The sequence below is a fragment of the Pseudophryne corroboree genome, chromosome 5 (genome assembly GCF_028390025.1).
Source record: "Pseudophryne corroboree isolate aPseCor3 chromosome 5, aPseCor3.hap2, whole genome shotgun sequence".
Lineage (NCBI taxonomy): Eukaryota > Metazoa > Chordata > Amphibia > Anura > Myobatrachidae > Pseudophryne > Pseudophryne corroboree.
In genome coordinates, this window is record NC_086448.1 from 13,660,908 (window position 1) to 13,680,692 (window position 19,785).

At 51.9% G+C, this 19,785-nt stretch overlaps 1 protein-coding gene across 1 annotated transcript in view; it reads right to left on the bottom strand.

Annotated features, from left to right (window-relative positions):
- SCRIB (scribble planar cell polarity protein) overlaps positions 1-19,785 on the bottom strand; it is a 341,504-nt gene that overhangs the window by 105,896 nt on the left and 215,823 nt on the right. The window contains exons 22-29 of the mRNA XM_063924738.1: positions 16,064-16,180; positions 15,454-15,642; positions 8,395-8,514; positions 8,262-8,315; positions 6,327-6,383; positions 6,239-6,243; positions 5,532-5,628; positions 2,645-2,992 (exon numbers count right to left, since the gene is read on the bottom strand). Coding sequence (XP_063780808.1) covers positions 2,645-2,992; positions 5,532-5,628; positions 6,239-6,243; positions 6,327-6,383; positions 8,262-8,315; positions 8,395-8,514; positions 15,454-15,642; positions 16,064-16,180 — 987 coding nt within the window. The remainder of the gene's footprint in view (positions 1-2,644; positions 2,993-5,531; positions 5,629-6,238; positions 6,244-6,326; positions 6,384-8,261; positions 8,316-8,394; positions 8,515-15,453; positions 15,643-16,063; positions 16,181-19,785) is intronic.

Sequence of the window (19,785 nt, forward strand, 5' to 3'; positions counted from 1 at the left end):
GAACAGTGAGTGACGGGAGGGGGGGGCAGGAACAGTGAGTGACGGGAGGGGGGGCAGGAACAGTGAGTGACGGGAGGGGGGGCAGGAACAGTGAGAGGTGTGAGGGGAGTATGGGGTGAGTGATGGGAGGTGGGGCAGGAACAGTGAGAGGTACTATATGAGGGGTGACGGGGGGCAGGAACAGTGTGAGGTGTGAGGGGTGTTTAGGGGGAGTGGCGGGAGGGAGGCAGGAACAGTAAGACGTATGGAGGGGTGTTTAGAACAGTGATGCGAGAGGTGTGAGTGACGCAGAGAGCAGGAACAGTGAGTGAAGGGGGTGGGGGGAGAAACGGCAAGACGTATGGGGGTGTTCGGGGTGAGTGACGGGAGGGGGCAGATACAGTGAGATGTATGGGGGAGACAGTGACGTGTATGGGGGATGTTTGGGGTGAGTGATGGGGGTACAGTGAAGTGTATGGGGGATGATTGGGGTGAGTGATGGAGGGACAGTGAAGTGTATGGGGGTATTTGGGATGCGTGATGGGGGGACAGAAGTGTATGGGGGGTGTTTGTGGTGCGTGATGGGGGGACAGAAGTGTATGGGGGGTGCTTGGGGTGAGTGATGGGACAGTGTAGTGTATGGGGGGTGAGTGATGGAGGGACAGTGAAGTGTATGGGGGGTGTTTGGGGTGAGTGATGGAGGGACAGTGAAGCGTATGGGGGGTGTTTGGGGTGAGTGATGGGGGGACAGTTAAGTGTATGGGGGATGTTTGGGGTGAGTGATGGGGGACAGTGAAGTGTATGGGGGGGTGTTTGGGGTGAGTGATGGGGGAAAGTGAAGTGTATGGGGCGGTGTTTGGGGTGAGTGATGGGGGGACAGTGAAGTGTATGGGGGATGTTTGGGGTGAGTGATGGGGGACAGTGAAGTGTATGGGGGGTGTTTGGGGTGAGTGATAGGGGGACAGTGAAGTGTATGGGGGGTGTTTGGGGTGAGTGATAGGGGGACAGTGAAGTGTATGGGGGGTGAGTGATGAGGGGGGACAGTGGGGGGTGTTTGGGGTGAGTGATGTGGGGGGACAGTGAAGTGTATGGGGGGTGTTTGGGGTGAGCGATGGGGGGACAATGAAGTGTATGGGGGGTGTTTGGGATGAGTGATGGGGGACAGTGAAGTGTATGGGGGGTGTTTGGGGTGAGCGATGGGGGGACAATGAAGTGTATGGGGGGTGTTTGGGATGAGTGATGGGGGGACAGTGAAGTGTATGGGGAGTGTTTGGGGTGAGTGATGGGGGGACAATGAAGTGTATGGGGGGTGTTTGGGATGAGTGATGGGGGGACAGTGAAGTGTATGGGGAGTGTTTGGGGTGAGTGATGGGGGGACAGTGAAGTGTATGGGGGGTGTTTGGGGTGAGTGATGGGTTCTATGCTAGGACATGTGGCATGCCTTTCTCTTATTATTTGTATTGTTGCACCTTGCTGTGGTTCTTCTGAAGGTTGGAGTCCGTCATGTGTGGCAGGTCGCCATTTACATGATACGTGCTTGTTATCCCGTCTTGTCCTGCTGGCTGCATTACCCGTCTAGTCCCCATTTCCACTGTGGCCCCTAGTTCCAGTGTGGCGCCAGGTGCCAGTCACAACATACAATCTATAAATACGGATGATGAGGTGGTCCCCTCACCTCTGGAATTCTCCCCCTCCCTGCTTCTCCAGAACTAACCCCCCTTCTGCCCAGACGGGAGGCGTCACGCTGTTATTTGTGTCCTCCGGCCTTCCTACCTCTCACACCACACACAATATAAGCTATGTCAGCTGTTCCCCACCTGCTGAAGAGCCTCAGCCACCACTACCAGGGCGACACCAGCAATCTCCTAAACCCGTGCTTCAGGCAGCGTCAGAGAGGGAACCCTGCACACAACCAGGACCATCACAGACGCGCCCGCAAAACGTACGTAAAGAAGGCCGCCTGGCTCGTAGCTGCTGCATAATGATCGCTCATTATACAACAGCGCAGGACGGCGCAGGGGTGGCAGACGCCACTCAAAGCTCTGTCTCCTGGTGAGCGGCGTTTAGGCGCTGGGTGGCGTTTCCCCACCTACAATGGTAATGCTGGAAGCGCCCATTCAGGACGGGAAATGATAGATCAGCCCGTATAGATCTGTGTAACACACTAAGGCTTCCTCTATAACACACAGGACACAAGCTGCAGAGTATTTACACAAAATAATGACCACTCAGTGACACGGCAAACAGCGGTGAGTGCGGAGTGATGAGCCATGGCGACACTATAGCGACATCGGACTGTGGGTCTGTGCGTGCCGCGGATCCCACGCTAAGCGACGGATACAAGCAGAGAATTGTGACGAGCAGCCAGAAGCACGCTGGGAAACACCACACAAGTGTGCGCTGCTGTGCTGTAACACAAACGTCACACAACGCAAACAGCAGCGCCACATCAATCCACACACGTTCCACAGAACCAGGTCGTGAAGCATCAGAGGCTGTGACAGGACGTGGTTCTGCTGGAAACAGATTACGTGTTACAGTCATGTATGGCCACTGCGTGCACTACAAGTATGCGTAGCATGTGACACTGCTAGCCCACACGTGATGTACATGCTACACATGTGGAAACGCCACACGTGCACAAACACACACAGATGTGTCTTGCCTTCTTGGAGTACACAGTGGTCTTCAGTACCCCCGACTTGCCGTATCCTGTGGGCGGACCCCCAAGCGTGGCGCTGCCGGGCCCTGCACGCTTCTTGTTGGCCAACACGAATGGGTTTTCACTGAAAAGTAGGGACTGGCAGTCCACGAGCGGCTCCTCTGACTCCAGGTCACCCGTGGGGGTTCCAGCCTCCCTAGGCACAGGGGAGGTCGGAACAGCTGGGAGCGGTGAGGCAACCGTAAGGGCAGGGAGGCAAGTTGGGCCATTGGCTATAACCGTGGGGACAGGATGGACAAGGGCCACTGGCACTGGGATGGGTGAGTAGGCCGAATCCATTCCCAGAGGGAGCTGCAAGATGAACAGGTGCAAGAGGAGAGAAGGGGGGGAGACAATAAGAAGGGGGGGAGACAGAGCGTCATAAGAAACAGAGCATAGTGAGGGCCCTGCCTGTGAGACCGCACACAGCATACACAGTCACATCACACACAGCTCAGAGCAACGACACACAACCCATGTCTAACGCAGAGACCACAGCAAGTTGCAACCACCAAACCTCTGTCCCTCTAGTATCACCACCGGCTCCAACCTCCCCGCAGCCCAGGAGGAGGCAGACAGTATAACTCTTCCCTGCAGCCCACAGGGGCCCGGCCCCAGAACCCCCAGGGTGACAGATGGTAACCTATATTCCTACAGCCTGTCCATATCTCCTCTGCACAGAGAAGGGCCATTATCTGCTCTACAAGTGGGTTATATATAGAAGACGCTCTCTACAGCAGAGATAACCCGTTAGAGCTGAGCGTACGTCCTGCAGACAGAGTGACGGTCACCACCAAACTTTCCTGACTGCACTCATATATGACTTTCCCCGCCAGTTCCAGACAGGACCCTGAACTGTACACTGATCATATAATGACTGCCCCCCCTTACATATTACATATTCCTATAATTCCACCGCTGCGTATTAATGTGGCAGGCTGCAACTCATTCATTTCTCTACATGCAAACACGGCATAACACCACAGACATGAACACGGGCCACGAGTGCGCCAGGAGACGCTTTCTGCGTGAAATCTGACAAATGTGACCCTACACAGTGACTCAGGCGCACACAGACCTCACGTAAACCTCTACACACAGATCTGTAACATCACAAATGTGACCCCTACACAGTGACTCAGGCGCACACAGACCTCACGTAAACCTATACACCCAGATCTGTAACATTACAAGTGTGACCCCTACACAGTGACTCAGCCGCACACAGACCTCACGTAAACCTATACACACAGATCTGTAACATCACAAGTGTGACCCCTACACAGTGACTCAGGCGCACACAGACCTCACGCAAACCTCTACACACAGATCTGTAACATCACAAGTGTGACCCCTACACAGCGACTCAGGCGCACACAGACCTCACGCAAACCTATACACACAGATCTGTAACATCACAAATGTGACCCCCTACACAGCGACTCAGGCGCACACAGACCTCACGTAAACCTATACACACAGATCTGTAACACTACACAGTGACTCAGGCGCACACAGACCTCACGTAATCCTATACACACAGACCTCACGTAATCCTATACACACAGACCTGTAACATCACTTCTGTATAGCCAGGACCTTTCTCCTGTAACTCATGTCCAGAGACAACACTCATCCCTGACTCTGTGAGAGCGGCACATAACTACATCCCCCTTACACCAACACACAACACAGGCAGTATGAGGAGAGTGCGGTCAGACACAATGATCCAGCCGGAGACACATAGACGGTGGATTCCTTACACACTGATCCAAGCCACAAATCCAATCCCCCCCCTTATCTTGAAGGAACACTGGTCACACAAAGACAATAAGCAGAGGACAGGTGGGGAACATCGGAGGTGAACGCTTTCGGGTACTCACAGCTTCCGAGGTGCTAACTGTCCGGCTAGGTCCCCGCACTACTTCACTGAGAGGGTGGGCAGAGCCAGCAGCTTCCAGAAATAGTGCGAGGAGGAGGAGGAGGAGACCCTCTGTGATTCACAGGGCCGAGAATGGCAGCTGTGAGCCAAGATGCAGGAATAGATCCTGACCCAGGGAATGACACATTCACAGAAAACCACCACATTCCACAACCCATCCCCCCCACCCGAGTGTGCCCACAGGGGACGGTAACCAACATCACTCACTGCAAGGAGATAAACCGCCAAGTACCACCCAGCGTGTCGGTGCAGCGCGGGGTCACCGGGCAATCTGGCAGTGGTACAGTTGGGCCACGTTATAGTCAATGCAAATTTACCCTGAACCATCTGGGCCAGCCAGGATCCAAACGGCCGCCTGGTCCCTGCCGAGATCCAAACGGCCGCACGGCCACTGCAGCCTCCCAAATGGCCACTGCCGCGACCCTAGCGGGGGAATGGCCCCTGCGGCGACCCAAACGTCCGCACGGCCACTGCCGTGACCCAGAAACCCGGCATCTCCCAAAACACATACCCTGATGTCTATTTCACGTCACTGACAGCAGGTGTCAGTCTATCCCACGTGGGAGCTAGATCAGACCGTCGCATCGCGCTTCTCTGACCATCGTGACTGTAACACTGGCTAACCCGTGACACAACAGCAAATGGGTAACGTGCACTGAGCAACGATGTTTAGGTCACGTCAGGACACAGACAATGAGAACACCCTCGTGAAACCGCAGCACAGCTCGTTACTGCCCCAATCACCACATACTCGCCCCGTCTACTGCCAACACGTCACCCCAATTACCACCTCCTCGTGATCTCAATATGACTATTCCCGCCCCAAACCAGCAGAACTTTCCGAAACATGGCAACTGGTCAGTAACTCCGGTAAGACCCCCGGTGTACGCACGTCACGCGCTCACTCACTCTGTTCCCTTTGGGGAGGCCGCTGCTGGGTAAAGCTGCCAGGGTCTTGTAGTCCAGCTTCAGGGGCTCAGTAAGTAGCAGCAGTAGTATCATATCCCTGAAAGTACAGAGAAGATCATTAATCACTGGCAAGGAGACCAGGGAGTCCTACACCGCGCCCTTACAGGGTGAGTCCGCATCAGAGCACATGTGACATCATACTGAATGTGACATCATATCCAGGAGTGTAAAACGGATTATACACAGATACATCTATATGGAACCATGCCGAGAAGCAACACCATTGGCAAACATTTACTAGGTACAAAAACGTTAATAAGGATTATTCACGTAACTTACGCACCGCGGTGCAGTCCTCTGTCCACCATATAGGCAGGTTTTAGGCGAAGGGGGCAGATTAGGGGAAAGGGTAACTCTAGTAGAGGATTAACAGCGTGCACGGAAACGTCATGTTTTACATACAGTAATAATTTAATCTGTCAAATAAATACAAAATTGACTAATGTAAGTGCCTGCCACAGTGCACACTCCTCTTACACCTGCAGGGGGCGCATTTATGCTACATGCAGAAAAATGACAGGGGTGGGGGTGGGGTATATTTTGTTATATCGTCTGACGGTTGGATGGAATTATGTCAAGGTACGGAAACTTTTACAAATAATGACAAATACTTTAAGTCATTTCTCTATAAGGCAATTTGCATTTACTGGCCCTTTAATACAACGTGACGCAACCCCAAGGCCGCAGCAGACCTCTAATGACCGCAGTTCTACTGGCGATGAGGCGGTGTCTCACCTTGGTCTCTTCTTCGAGGAGCCTGGTAGCCTCCTCCCGTTCTCTACGCATTTTCTCCTTCAGAGAGACAGGATAGTCAAAGCAAGCCGCAGGAGCCAAAGCCATGCACAGAGAGGGGAGAAGAGAAGGGGGGAGAGCGGTAAGGAGACAAGTGCAGCATGCGGAAAGGGAGCGGTCACAGGCGCAGAGACTGGGGAACGGTAACCGGAGGACGCGGGAGTGCGAGGGAAGTGAGGACGGGAGACCACCAGCACAGGAGGGCGGAGGAGGTGGGAAGGTTCCGTGCAAAGGAAAACATGAAGCTGGAAGGAGTTTGGCGAAGAGAAACAAGTAGTGAAATATCCTGTGAGCTGGGAGGTTGGTGTCTGACAGGTGGAGAACACTGGGGGGGAGCAGGACTGGGGGGGGGGCTCTAACTTCCACATAAAGTTATAATGAAATGATTAGATGTAGCGGAGACAAAGCTGCTAACAGGCAAAAGGAAAGATTAGTACAACATTAGAGAGACTGGTGACGTTACAGAGTAAGGCAGGAGTGCGGGGATGAATCTCCAGGGAATATATACCGCAACAGGAATTTAGTGCCGGTATTCGGGGGCAATGGCCATTAGGAATATATGCTGCAGCAGGAAGTACCGGGGAGTGGGGGGGGGTTAGGGGTCTCCTTTAGGATTATATACTGCAGCCGGTATTTGGGGGCGGTGGCCATTAGGAATATATGCTGCAGCAGGAAGTACCGGGGGGGTTAGGGGTCTCCTTTAGGATTATATACTGCAGCCGGTATTTGGGGGCGGTGGCCATTAGGAATATATACTGCAGCAGAAGTACCGGGGGGTTAGGGGTCTCCTTTAGGATTATATACTGCAGCCAGTATTTGGGGGCGGTGGCCATTTGGAATATATGCTGCAGTGGGAAAATCCGGGGGGGTTAGGGGTCTCCTTTAGGATTATATACTGCAGCCGGTATTTTGGGGGCGAGGCCATTTGGAATATATATACTGCAGCAGGAAGTACCGGGGGGGGGGGGGGGGGGGGGGGGGGGGGTCAGGGGTCTCCTTTAGGATTATATACTGCAGCCGGTATTTTGGGGGCGGAGGCCATTTGGAATATATATACTGCAGCAGGAAGTACCGGGGGGGGGGGGGGGTCAGGGGTCTCCTTTAGGATTATATGCTGCAGCCGGTATTTGGGGGGCAATGGGCATTATATGCTGCAGCTGGGATTACGGTGCAATGGCCCCTATGAATAAAGAGTGTGTCAGGAATTTGGGGGAGATGGCCCTATGGATTATATACTGCAGCAGATGTGTCCTCGTACATCTTGCCTCAATACGCCACACAGCGGGAGATGCCTGGTGTGGGGAGCTGACAGGTCATCGCTATGTGAATAAGACGCACAAGCAGACTCTGCCGATTAAAGTGATCTGCGGCATTGCCTATACTCTGCATGCGACCGCAGCTGTATCTGCATACGGAATACTACGATACAGTGCTTTCAGCAGTTGCACACAGTATAAAGGCGCGCCGCATATCATTTTGATCAGCAGAGTCTGCTTGTGTGTCTTATTTACATAACAATGCAAATAAGACGCACCTGAAATGGAAAAAGTTGCTCAGCGCTACCAAGTCACGGCGTAACTAGAGGGCTGTTTATCGTGCCAGGATGTCAGATGTCAGTGGACACACCGGTATAGTGTGGCAGGAATTGGGGGATGATGGTTACAGAACAGCAGAAAGCTTGAGGTAAGTGAAAGAGACAGAATTAAGGTGGCCAGAGTTTGGCATTAATGAGCGGACGTGAAATGAGCTTTGATGGAAACTTCCGAGTCTCTATATAGTGGTGCGGGGCGGAAGCACGCCCTATCTGCAGCGCTGGCTGAGGGCCGCTATAGCAGAAGCCGCTACATGAAGGGATGACCTGTATAATGGTTCTCTCACCACTTTCTCCATGTCCTCCTTCTCCCACTTCACCTCTCGAACCATCTCTATCTCCTGCCAGAGGGGGAGAGACTGTCACCACCTGTCCCACACAGACTACATACAGTAACCACCCGTCTCACCCCAAACCCACCTTCTGCAGTCGCTCCGTCTCCTCCGGGCTCATATCTCGGTCTATGGAGGAGATGCTCTCCATACTGTTCTTCCTCCCGAGGCCAGCAGCAAAGGGATTGGCGATCACACCAGGAGAGGCCTGGAGGCGGCAAAACCAATACACGTCAGATGTCAGGCTCTAGGCCAGCCTGTGGATCTCCAGCTACTGTGAAACTACAAGTCCCAGCATGCTCTACCAGCTGATCGGTGGGAGGGTATTCTGTGACTTGTAGTTTGACAACATCCGGAGAGCCACAACTTGGCCATGTCTGCTCTAGGCGTTGTACCTTGTAATATCACTAGAGGGCGACACACGTAGACCGCTCTGGGCAAACCACACAATCACTGTAGTAACTCGCTGTTAAATCATTTCTCAGAGTCTGTCTGGAGGGGACGCACAGGAAACCATGGGGGGGTGTAGGGGGCACTGTGAGGTGTGGGTATATCAATCCGCAGGGCTCTACCCGCTACATCCCCTCAGCCCCTGAAGGAGCTAATACACAGAAACACTAACCCAGAACCACAACATCAGGATTTTGGTACTTACCGATAAATCCCTTTCTCCGATTCCACAGGGGCCACTGGAGTGTAGTTACAATGGGGAGATAGTAGGTGGTATTGGTAGCTGGCACTTTAAAAATTCTCACACTGTGGCTAGCTCCTCCCCTACTATCTCCCCTCCAAGCCAGTCTACGTTAAACTGTGCCCGAGGAGAGCTGTAATAAACAAACCGTAAGGTAGAGGAGGTTAACGACGCCCTGTAAACCAGGCGAACACAAACTAAACCTGGAACAGAACCTGACAAAAAACCAGGCTAGCCTGAACCCAACAAGCAGTCATATGGTGATCTGCAATCGTTAATCAAACAAAAATCAGGAGAAACAGCGCTGGGCGGGCGTCCAGTGGCCCCTGTGGAATCGGAGAAAGGGATTTATCGGTAAGTACCAAAATCCTGATTTCTCCTTCATCCACTAGGGGCCACTGGAGTGTAGTTACAATGGGGACGTCCCAGAGCTCCCAAAAACGGGTGGGAAAGCGCTGAGAGTCCTGTAAAAACTGCTCGGCCAAACAGTGATGCAGAGGCCGTAAAAGTGTCAAACTTGTAGAATTTGACAAAACGAATGTCGGTTTGACCAAGTAGCCGCCCGACAAAATATTCATGGAGACCCCGCGGGCGGCTGCCCACGAAGGTCTTACAATGCGCGTAAAACGCGCTGAAATGGAAAACGGAGGCTCCCTAGTAACCGCCAAGAAGACTGTCTGATGATCAGATGTATCCAACTGTCCAGCATATGCTGGGACCCCGGCTATTTAGTACGGGAGCATCGTCCAGAGCAAAGAAGAAAAAACACTTCATCGAATAGCCTGAGACCTCTGTAGAGAGAGTTGACGAGCCCTGACAACATTCAGAGAGGATTGAAAACCACTAGTGTCAGATTTATATGAAAAATGGACCTCCCCTCTGGAAGAAACGACCGCTGAGGCCGAAGCCGAGCCCGGGGAGTTGCCAATAGAGTACTCCCTGAACAAGAGGCCGAACTTACGGCCGCTAGGCTAATCTCATTTGGAAGAAAAGCGAAAAAGGCAGAGACCTAAAATTCCGGTCACTGTGGTTTGAAGCGCAGCGGAGCAAAAAACCTCCCAGAGAAACCAAAGATGAATGGTAACTGGAAGAAGGGGGAAAAACCCCTTTTATCTTCATTATGTTCCATAAAGTTTTCCCAAAGTGGCAAAAGCGAGAAGAGGTAATAGACTTCTGAAATCGGAGCCCAGTAGGCCTAACCGAACTAGGGAACTCCTCCCTTCTGAGGTCTCGTGAACAGTCACACGGGTAACCGAAACCAGTGTAAAATTGAACAAGGAGAAAAAAGGAGCCTGTTGAAGTAGACAGTCCAGTCGAGGTAGGAGCCAAGGCTCCTCTACTGACAACAGGCGTATCTGTATCTTCAAGTCATGCGTGGCCCAACCAGCGCCACCGAGAGGACTAGCACGCATAATCCCCTCCTGTGTTACTGAACCTGAAGTAGAAATAGAAAAGGAGGCAGGATAGAATAACCAGAAAACTCCCCGGAGCCCTGAGGGCCTCCACGGCTACTGCCGTCCGAGAGTAATAAAGGGTTAAAGAGTCAGTCAGAACGCCCTGAGGTCGATCCGAAATCTCCGCCCACAGCGGACCAGCTGACAAAACTCCGGGGCATGTTCCCTCACCCAGGAGTCTGACCTGGTGGCTTGATCTGGAAACAAGATTGTTGTCCCCCGCTCCGAGAGGAATGGAGGCGACCACTCATTACGTCGCAACTTGACTGAAGAAATAGAGTCTCTGGTGCCGAGGAATGAAAAAACCTCTGACGGACCCTGTTGAGAAACGTCTATGCGGAGCATAAATTGGATCTGTGTCGAATCAGAAGCTCGTGGATCCTCCGGATATTCAGAAGCCACCTAATGTACAGAGTGGGATAGTAGCAGTAAATTGTCCCATTAGGGAACCAACGTCACCCACTGCCCTTGAAAAAGAGTTATTCTGTTATCTTCCTAAACTCTGTGGGAGCGGAAGAGAGAGGAGTAAAGGACTTACAGTGAAAATGAGAATCCTGTTAAGGGGGAATCTGAGAAAAAGCCTGTCCAACGGAAATCAGTAAACAGGCATCTCTGAAGACAAGGGACACGTAAAACTCCCTTTCTTGTTTAAACTAGCAATCACAGACTAAAAGGATTGTAAGGCCAGAATAGGCCTGTCCGAGCCACTTGGCTTCGGAACGTGAAAAGAAAACAAAGGCCTGAGAACTGTCCTAATTCAAATGATATGTGAAAAACAGGGATCAACACCCTTTGCGGTTAGAAACCTATGGAGCGCAGCCTGCAGTATGACTCTCTTGTCATCGTAAATCAGCCGACCCATGCCGAGGGACTCCTGAGACGGTTGTAACCGCCCAAGCCTTCTCCCATCGACCTGCGCCTACCCTGGGACCCTGCAGGTGTAATGGGTGTATAGGATGACATAAAATCAGACTGGACTGAGGATGTTGAACCTCTGCTTCAGCCTTTTTACCCTGAGAACCCCTGGCGACGAAGATATCACCCGTGTGGAGTCAAAAACCTGAAAGGGCACGAAAAAATCTAAAGGGAAGACCAGTAAAGGTCTGTCTTGGAGCTGGGGCAGTAGTAGGAGAAATCAAAGTGGACCTACCTCCATTGGTTCAAGAAATCCTGCAGAAAGTTCCTTCCCCAGAACCATCTGCCCCGTAGGATTTCATGTTTACTTGTCACTGTCGCAGCCCCAGAGGTCGTCGGGTTAAGACAGCCCAAGCGAAGATGCAGGGTCCGAGTCTGTAGACATGGAGACCTCCAAGGAACATAAAGCAGAATCGTGATTCTGACCTGTATCAAAGTATCAATTGATCCTGATGCGAAGCATCCTGTAACCTAGAGGACAATTGTTCCCCAACCTACCTGCTCCGGACACGGTAGAACCATGCTGCCGCATATGTCGATGGATCCCTGAGCAAGGTTGCCTCAGGAAAACGGCGGCTTGATGGACCGGCGATACACCGAGGTGTATACCCTAGAGAGGTTCTGATACCATCTCCTGCCATCTGCGGGGAAAAGATAGGAAAACAAACCTTGTTTGATACCTGATATTGTGTATTCGGGTGTCTGTCGGCCGCCTACCGGAGCCTGCCCAGCTCATCCGAAACTGAACCAGTCGCTGTCATTTTCGTCAATGGCGTGGAACCCTGATGGACTTGACGTGTCCTCCTCCTTTACCTGCAGTATCAGATGAACTGCTGTATTATGTACCTGTATATTCTGAGACACTGGTTCAGATCCACAGAAAACAGACATCAGTAATGCATGGAATGTTAGCAAAGTTTCGTTTTGGAAAGGTGTGTTTGGTCCCGCTGTGATTTGATCCTGTGACCTTGGAAACCAAAGTCCAAGGGCTTACCTGATGAGCTATTGTCTGGTTAATAGTGACATTACCTGCATCATTGATCAAACAGGGGTGTGCAGGTGCGTGGAGGGCGAAGCAGATGGCTCTGCCGCATACTTCACACCTAAGAGGGAATTCTTCGACTATCCCAGGAGAGACAAACGAAAGGAGAAAAGGTGGGTTAAATAAACAGAGCCCTACGTAAGGTCTGCACTATAATGTGTAGTGACCGATACGATTAAAATAAACTTTCTGGAGCAGCGGAGACCTGAACCAGCAACGCTGCGCTGTGGGACAGGAGTCTTAGCCCTAGGCTATAGGAGTTCTCCTTAAAGTTTTGTTTGGATTCAAACCCCTGTTCAGATAGCCGCTACTAGCGTACTGAGCCGCAGCGCTATTTGTCTGATGCCTTACACGCATTCCACAATTACAAATAGCATTAGTAACTAGTGACACCAAGGAATAATAAAGGGAAGGCAACACCCCGCCCTGTATTTAGTGTACCGCTAATTAAGGTGCACCAGATGTTTCTCGGAGGTTCCGCTGGCTTTTCAAAATGGTGACCAGCCTGTGAGAAAGATGGGGGAAAATGTTATGTGCAAGATGTTATTAGAAAACATTGCAGAAGTTTTGTTTTATCCCCTATATCTGGTATTTTATGGATTTATCTATATACATACCTACACGCACTTAAATATATATATCTATATATATATATACACATGCACAAACATAACTATATATGTATATATACACACACACCGTAGGTAAATAAATACTGCACAGTAGATTCTTTTAATTATTATTGAGCTGAGTCCCAGCTACTGTAATAGAGCAGGTTCCCTGATTTGCAAGTAAGGAAATGCTGGGTAGAGGACTCTACTGCAGGAGGAATGTATCTATATTTCAGCAGCCTGAAGTATCGAAAAGTTACAAATCCCAGAGCTGTTGCCTAGCGATGGGGAGACCTGGGAGCCCACTGAGTAAAGCGGGTTAACTGTTAATATACCTGGGACTTTATTTGTATTTGTCTCTGAGTATGCAAGATTAGCCCACTGGGCTATAGGAGACACTGCAAATATGAAGCCAGGTCTGTGCAGGGAGGAAATGGCCGCCAGAGTGAAACTCCTCTGGGCTATGCGATAAAATCTATATAGTGGATAACTGGATTAGTGCTGAGCCACTCTGACTATATCACATTCTCCTCAGCACCATGTGCATTAAACTCACATAAATGCCTATTACACTATAACAGTGGCCGGGGAGCGGAGAATGCTGAGCCCGCTGTACAGAGCGGGAGTTAGCTCCGCCCCCCGGCTATGGCGCCTTATTGCAAAACTAAGCGGGAAGCGAGCTGTACCCTCCGCTGGGCCTGCGAGTCACCGCCGGGGAGCGCTGAGCCCGCTATACAGCGCTAGTAGAGCCCTGTATCTGCTAGCCGCCGCCGGGGAGTGTTGCGCTGAACAGAGCGCGAGTCACCGCCGGGGAGCGGGGAGCGCTGAGCCCGCTATACAGCGCTAGTAGAGCCCTGTATCTGCTAGCCGCCGCCGGGGAGTGTTGCGCTGAACAGAGCGCGAGTCGCCGCCGGGGAGCAGGGAGCGCTGAGCCCGCTCTACAGAGCGGGACTTAGCTCCGCCCCCTCCGTACAAGGCGCCAAATTTAAACATTGCTTTGCGCTCGAGCGGGATCCCTGTGCCGGCTCTGTGAGTCGCGCTGAGTGGGGATCTGTGCGGGGGGTGCGGGGAGCTGGGGGAGCGGAGGGTTATCAGAATGACACACACCCGTTTTTCAGTCAGGGTTGTATAAACACATACTCAGCCTCCCCCAATCATCCTGTCTGTTTCTCCATGAGGAGGACAGGTAAGGATACAATAAAGTACATTACAGCCCCAGAGAGCCCTTCTGGAGTGGGTTGTACAACAATAAACAGTGCATTGCTCTAAAAACATACATAGCCACCACAAATAAAGTATACTTCACTCACCACTGTGTTCTTGGTGGATCGGCCCCGACACACGCCGCACGCAGCGGCGTCCAGCCGGAATCTTCTGTGGTGGGGTGGTCCCGACACAAGCCGCACGCAGCGGTGTCCGACCATTTTTGATACTCACCGCTGCCATGCTGCCGGAATCTTCTGCTGGATGGAGTGGCCGCGACACGCGCCGCACGCAGCGGTGTCCGCCAACTCAGGAGAGCTCAGTGTCTCCCTCAGCCGGGGCTCATCCCTAGCCGCACGCAGCTGCGATGGGACCCCGCCGGCAGCTCCCACGGTGCAGACTGGCAGTGGCAGAGCTGCCAGTCTGTGAGTGTGTGTAAGAAAAATAAAATAATAAAGAAAAAAGAAGAAAATTCTTCAGCTAAACCCAAGTGAACCAGCTACCTCGGGCACTTAACTAAGACTGGCTTGGAGGGGAGATAGTAGGGGAGGAGCTAGCCACAGTGTGAGAATTTTTAAAGTGCCAGCTACCAATACCACCTACTATCTCCCCATTGTAACTACACTCCAGTGGCCCCTAGTGGATGAAGGAGAAATAGGGGTGACAGCACAGTGCCCGGCCCGGTTGGACTGAACACAGGTCTGGTCTCTGGGCCAGGAAAGAAGTGTAATGAATACCGATGCCTACATGGGCTTTAGGAATCTGGGCGAAATCTCGCGTAGACAGTAACAGCTGGTTGGGCAAGTGTTCAGCTTCGTCCTATGGAAGAGACATGGCGTGGAGATGTCATGGTGGAAATTGAAGCTGGTGGGCCCACACCAGACTGGTTTAGGTGCGGATGACCGGCTTGGTGCCAGGACGCCTGCCCCTTTGGTTTAGCAGAAAACGGAAGTTAAACTGATGTGCCAGCTCCTCACAGTGCCCTCTATACCCCAAGGTTCCCACTGTCGCCCAGAACAGAGAAGCAGCTGCAATGTATAAGGTTACTGGACCATCAGACTCATCACTGGAAATGTCTCGGTCAGAATACGCGGTGTATGATCCCGCACACAATATGCCCTCCTCTAGTAACTGACCAGTACCGAAACCTGGAGGCGCCGTTACCCATAGCGGACTGTATACTGTACAATGAACGCATGCACAGACGGGGGAGGAGAGTATGACGTCTCACCTCTATGGAAGCAGAGGACGTGGGGTCAAATCCATCGCACACCAGGATGAGGAGGGTGTCACCCACCCCGCGCAAAGCCTGCACCGCCTCCGTGTGCGTCATGCCCAGCAAACTCTGCTGATTCACCTCCAGGATCCGCATGCCGACTCTCAGCCTGCCGTCACGGGCGGCCGCCCCAGAGGAGCTGACCTGGGGGGGGGGGGGGAGAGGAAGTGACAGGATGAAACATGGAGGCTGCTTACTGAGGGGTCTCATGTTATGTGACACATCTGTACATATAACTGACGGTACTACACTCTGCAAATGGAGCATAAAACCAAACACACTATAATACTGCCAATTCTACACCCAGATAACTATATCACTGTATCCTCGCACCCCTCATGGAACTACTCATATGTAGTACCCACCGTTCACTTTAGTTATTTAATGAAGTTAAGAAGTTTCATGTAAATGATCCGTGCTTCAGTATGGTCACTGACATTGTTACCCCATACATTACACGTCCTAGTTCTGCATGTCTACAGAGCTCTGCGCCGACACTGGAGGGTCATGTGCAGACAGCGCTGCTTCCTCCCTCCACCTGTGGCACAGTCGTTGGGGTACTTACCTTGGAGATAAAAACCCCCTCATCAGTGGGATCTAGAGGGTTCCCTGGGTGGCCCTTGGCTCCACCACGAATACTGATGCCCAGTTTCTCTCCGAGAGTCTTCACAATGCAGATTTCCTGCGGGAGACAAACACTTGGCGGTTATATTATTATTATAACGCAGCAGGAGGCGCCTATCGGGGCGGTGCAGACGGAGGCGCCTATCGGGGCGGTGCAGACGGAGGCGCCTCTAGGGGCGGTGCAGACGGAGGCGGCTATCGGGGCGGTGCAGACGGAGGCGGCTATCGGGGCGGTGCAGACGGAGGCGGCTATCGGGACGGTGCAGCAGCAGCGGTGCAGCAGGAGGCGGCTATCGGGACGGTGCAGCAGCAGCGGTGCAGCAGGAGGCGGCTATCGGGGCGGTGCAGCAGGTGGCGGCTATCGGGGCGGTGCAGACGGAGGCGGCTATCGGGGCGGTGCAGCAGGTGGCGGCTATCGGGGCGGTGCAGACGGAGGCGCCTATCGGGGCGGTGCAGACGGAGGCGCCTATCGGGGCGGTGCAGACGGAGGCGCCTATCGGGGCGGTGCAGACGGAGGCGCCTATCGGGGCGGTGCAGACGGAGGAGGCGGCTATCGGGACGGTGCAGCAGGAGGCGGCTATCGGGACGGTGCAGCAGGAGGCGGCTATCGGGACGGTGCAGCAGGAGGCGGCTATCGGGACGGTGCAGCAGGAGGCGGCTATCGGGACGGTGCAGCAGGAGGCGGCTATCGGGACGGTGCAGCAGGAGGCGGCTATCGGGACGGTGCAGCAGGAGGCGGCTATCGGGACGGTGCAGCAGGAGGCGGCTATCGGGACGGTGCAGCAGGAGGCGGCTATCGGTACGGTGCAGCAGGAGGCGGCTATCAGGACGGTGCAGCAGGAGGCGGCTATCAGGACGGTGCAGCAGGAGGCGGCTATCAGGACGGTACAGCAGGTGGCGCTGTCTGCGGCTGCAACGATACAGTAATGGAGAGTGTACGCCAGACCAGAGGAAAATCAGTGGGTGCCGGCATCACGGGGGGGGAGGGGGGGGGGGGGGGGTGTACCTAGCGACCCATATGATATGTTCTGTCTCTGTGGTAAACGCGTCTCCATAACGTAGGTTTGGCCACCCCTGGTGTGGGTTGCGGTTAGGCCGGGGGAAGGGAGGGATACGTTCAGGCACCCCAGGTGGAAGTGGGGGGGGGGGGGTCAGGGGGATTAGGTTTAGGCACCACCGGGGAGGGGTAAGGCTGCGGAAAGGGGGGTATTGGGGGAGGGTTACTTATATAGCCCGTGTCAGGAATCATTCCATCAAGATCCCGGCCGCTGGTAAACCGTATCACCCCAGTCCTATAGTCCTGTGCCTCGCGCCCCCTCCAAACTAGCTCTCAGCGTAGCGTTATTTGTAGCACTTAAGCTGCAGTGCAGGGGGACAGCGTCACGTGTGTTACAGTCTCCTGAGGACACCTACTATGGGAACGTAAACTGATCATAAACATCCGTCCCAAACCAGTCCCAGCTAAAACATGTGACTATCCATGTAATGCCATCACATACCAGTACCAGCTAAACATGTGACTATCCGTGTAATGCCATCACATACCAGTACCAGCTAAACATGTGACTATCCATGTAATGCCATCACATACCAGTACCAGCTAAACATGTGACTATCCGTGTAATGCCATCACATACCAGTACCAGCTAAACATGTGACTATCCGTGTAATGCCATCACATACCAGTACCAGCTAAACATGTGACTATCCATGTAATGCCATCACATACCAGTACCAGCTAAACATGTGACTATCCGTGTAATGCCATCACATACCAGTACCAGCTTAACATGTGACTATCCGTGTAATGCCATCACATACCAGTACCAGCTAAACATGTGACTATACATGTAATGCCAACACATACCAGTACCAGCTAAACATGTGACTATCCGTGTAATGTCATCACATACCAGTACCAGCTGAACATGTGACTATCCATGTAATGCCATCACATACCAGTACCAGCTGAACATGTGACTATCCGTGTAACACATCACATACCAGTCCCAAATGAACATGTGACTATCCGTGTAATAACATCACATACCAGTCCCATCTGAACATGTAACTGTCCATGTAACACATCACATACCAGTCCCAGCTGAACATGTGACTATCCGTGTAACACATCACATACCAGTCCCAGCTGAACATGTAACTGTCCATGTAACACATCACATACCAGTCCCAGCAGAACATGTGACTATCCGTGTAACACATCACATACCAGGTCCCAACTGAACATGCAATTATCCGTGTAATATCACATACCAGTCCCAGCTGAACATGTAACTATCCGTGTAACATCACATACCAGTACCGACTGAACATGTGACTATCCGTCTAACACATCACATACCAGTCCCAGCTGAACATGTAACTATCCATGTAACATCACATACCAATCCCAGCTGAACATGTAACGATCCGTGTAACACCATCACATACCAGTCCCAGCTAAGCATGTAACTATCCATGTAACATCATAACATACCAGTCCCAGCTAAACACGTAACTATCCACGTAAGATCATCACATACCAGTCCCAGCTGAACATGTAACTATCCGTGTAACACCATCATATACCAGCCCCAGCTAAGCATGTAACAATCCATGTAATACCATCACATACCAGTCTCCGCTGAACATGTGACTATCCGTGTAACATCAAATGCCAGTCCAAGCTGAACATGTAACTAGATGTGTAACACCATCACATACCAGTCCAAGCTGAACATGTAACTATCCATGTAACACCATCATATACCAGTCCCAGCTAAGCATGTAACTATCCGTGTAACACCATCACATACCAGTCTCAGCTGAATATGTGACTATCCGTGTAACCTCATTACATACCAGTCCCAGGTGAACATGTAACTACCCATGTAGACCATCACATACCAGTCCACGCTGAAAATGTGACTATCCGTGTAAAACCATCACATACCAGTCCCAGCTGAACATGTAACTATCCGTGTAACACCATCATGTACCAGTCCCAGCTGAACATGTAACTATCCGTGTAACACCATCATGTACCAGTCCCAGCTGAACATGTAACTATCCGTGTAACACCATCACATACCAGTCCAAGCTGAACATGTAACTATCCGTGTAATACCATCACATACCAGACACAGCTAAGCATGTAACTATCCGTGTAAGACCATCACATACCAGTCCATGCTGAACATGTAACTATCCGTGTAATACCATCACATACCAGTCCCAGCTGAACATGTAACTCTCCGTGTAACACCATCACATACCAGTCCTAGCTGAACATGTAACTATCCATGTAAAGCCATCACATACCAGTCTCCGCTGAACATGTGACTATCCGTGTAACATCAAATGCCAGTCCAAGCTGAACATGTAACTATCTGTGTAACACCATCACATACCAGTACTAGCTAAGCATGTACCTATTATCATGTAACACCATCACACACCAGTCTCCGCTGAACATGTGACTATCCATGTAACATCAAATACCAGTCCAAGCTGAACATGTGACTATCCGTGTAACATCAAATGCCAGTCCAAGCTGAACATGTAACTATATGTGTAACACCATCACATACCAGTCCAAGCTGAACATGTAACTATCCGTGTAATACCATCACATACCAGACACAGCTAAGCATGTAACTATCC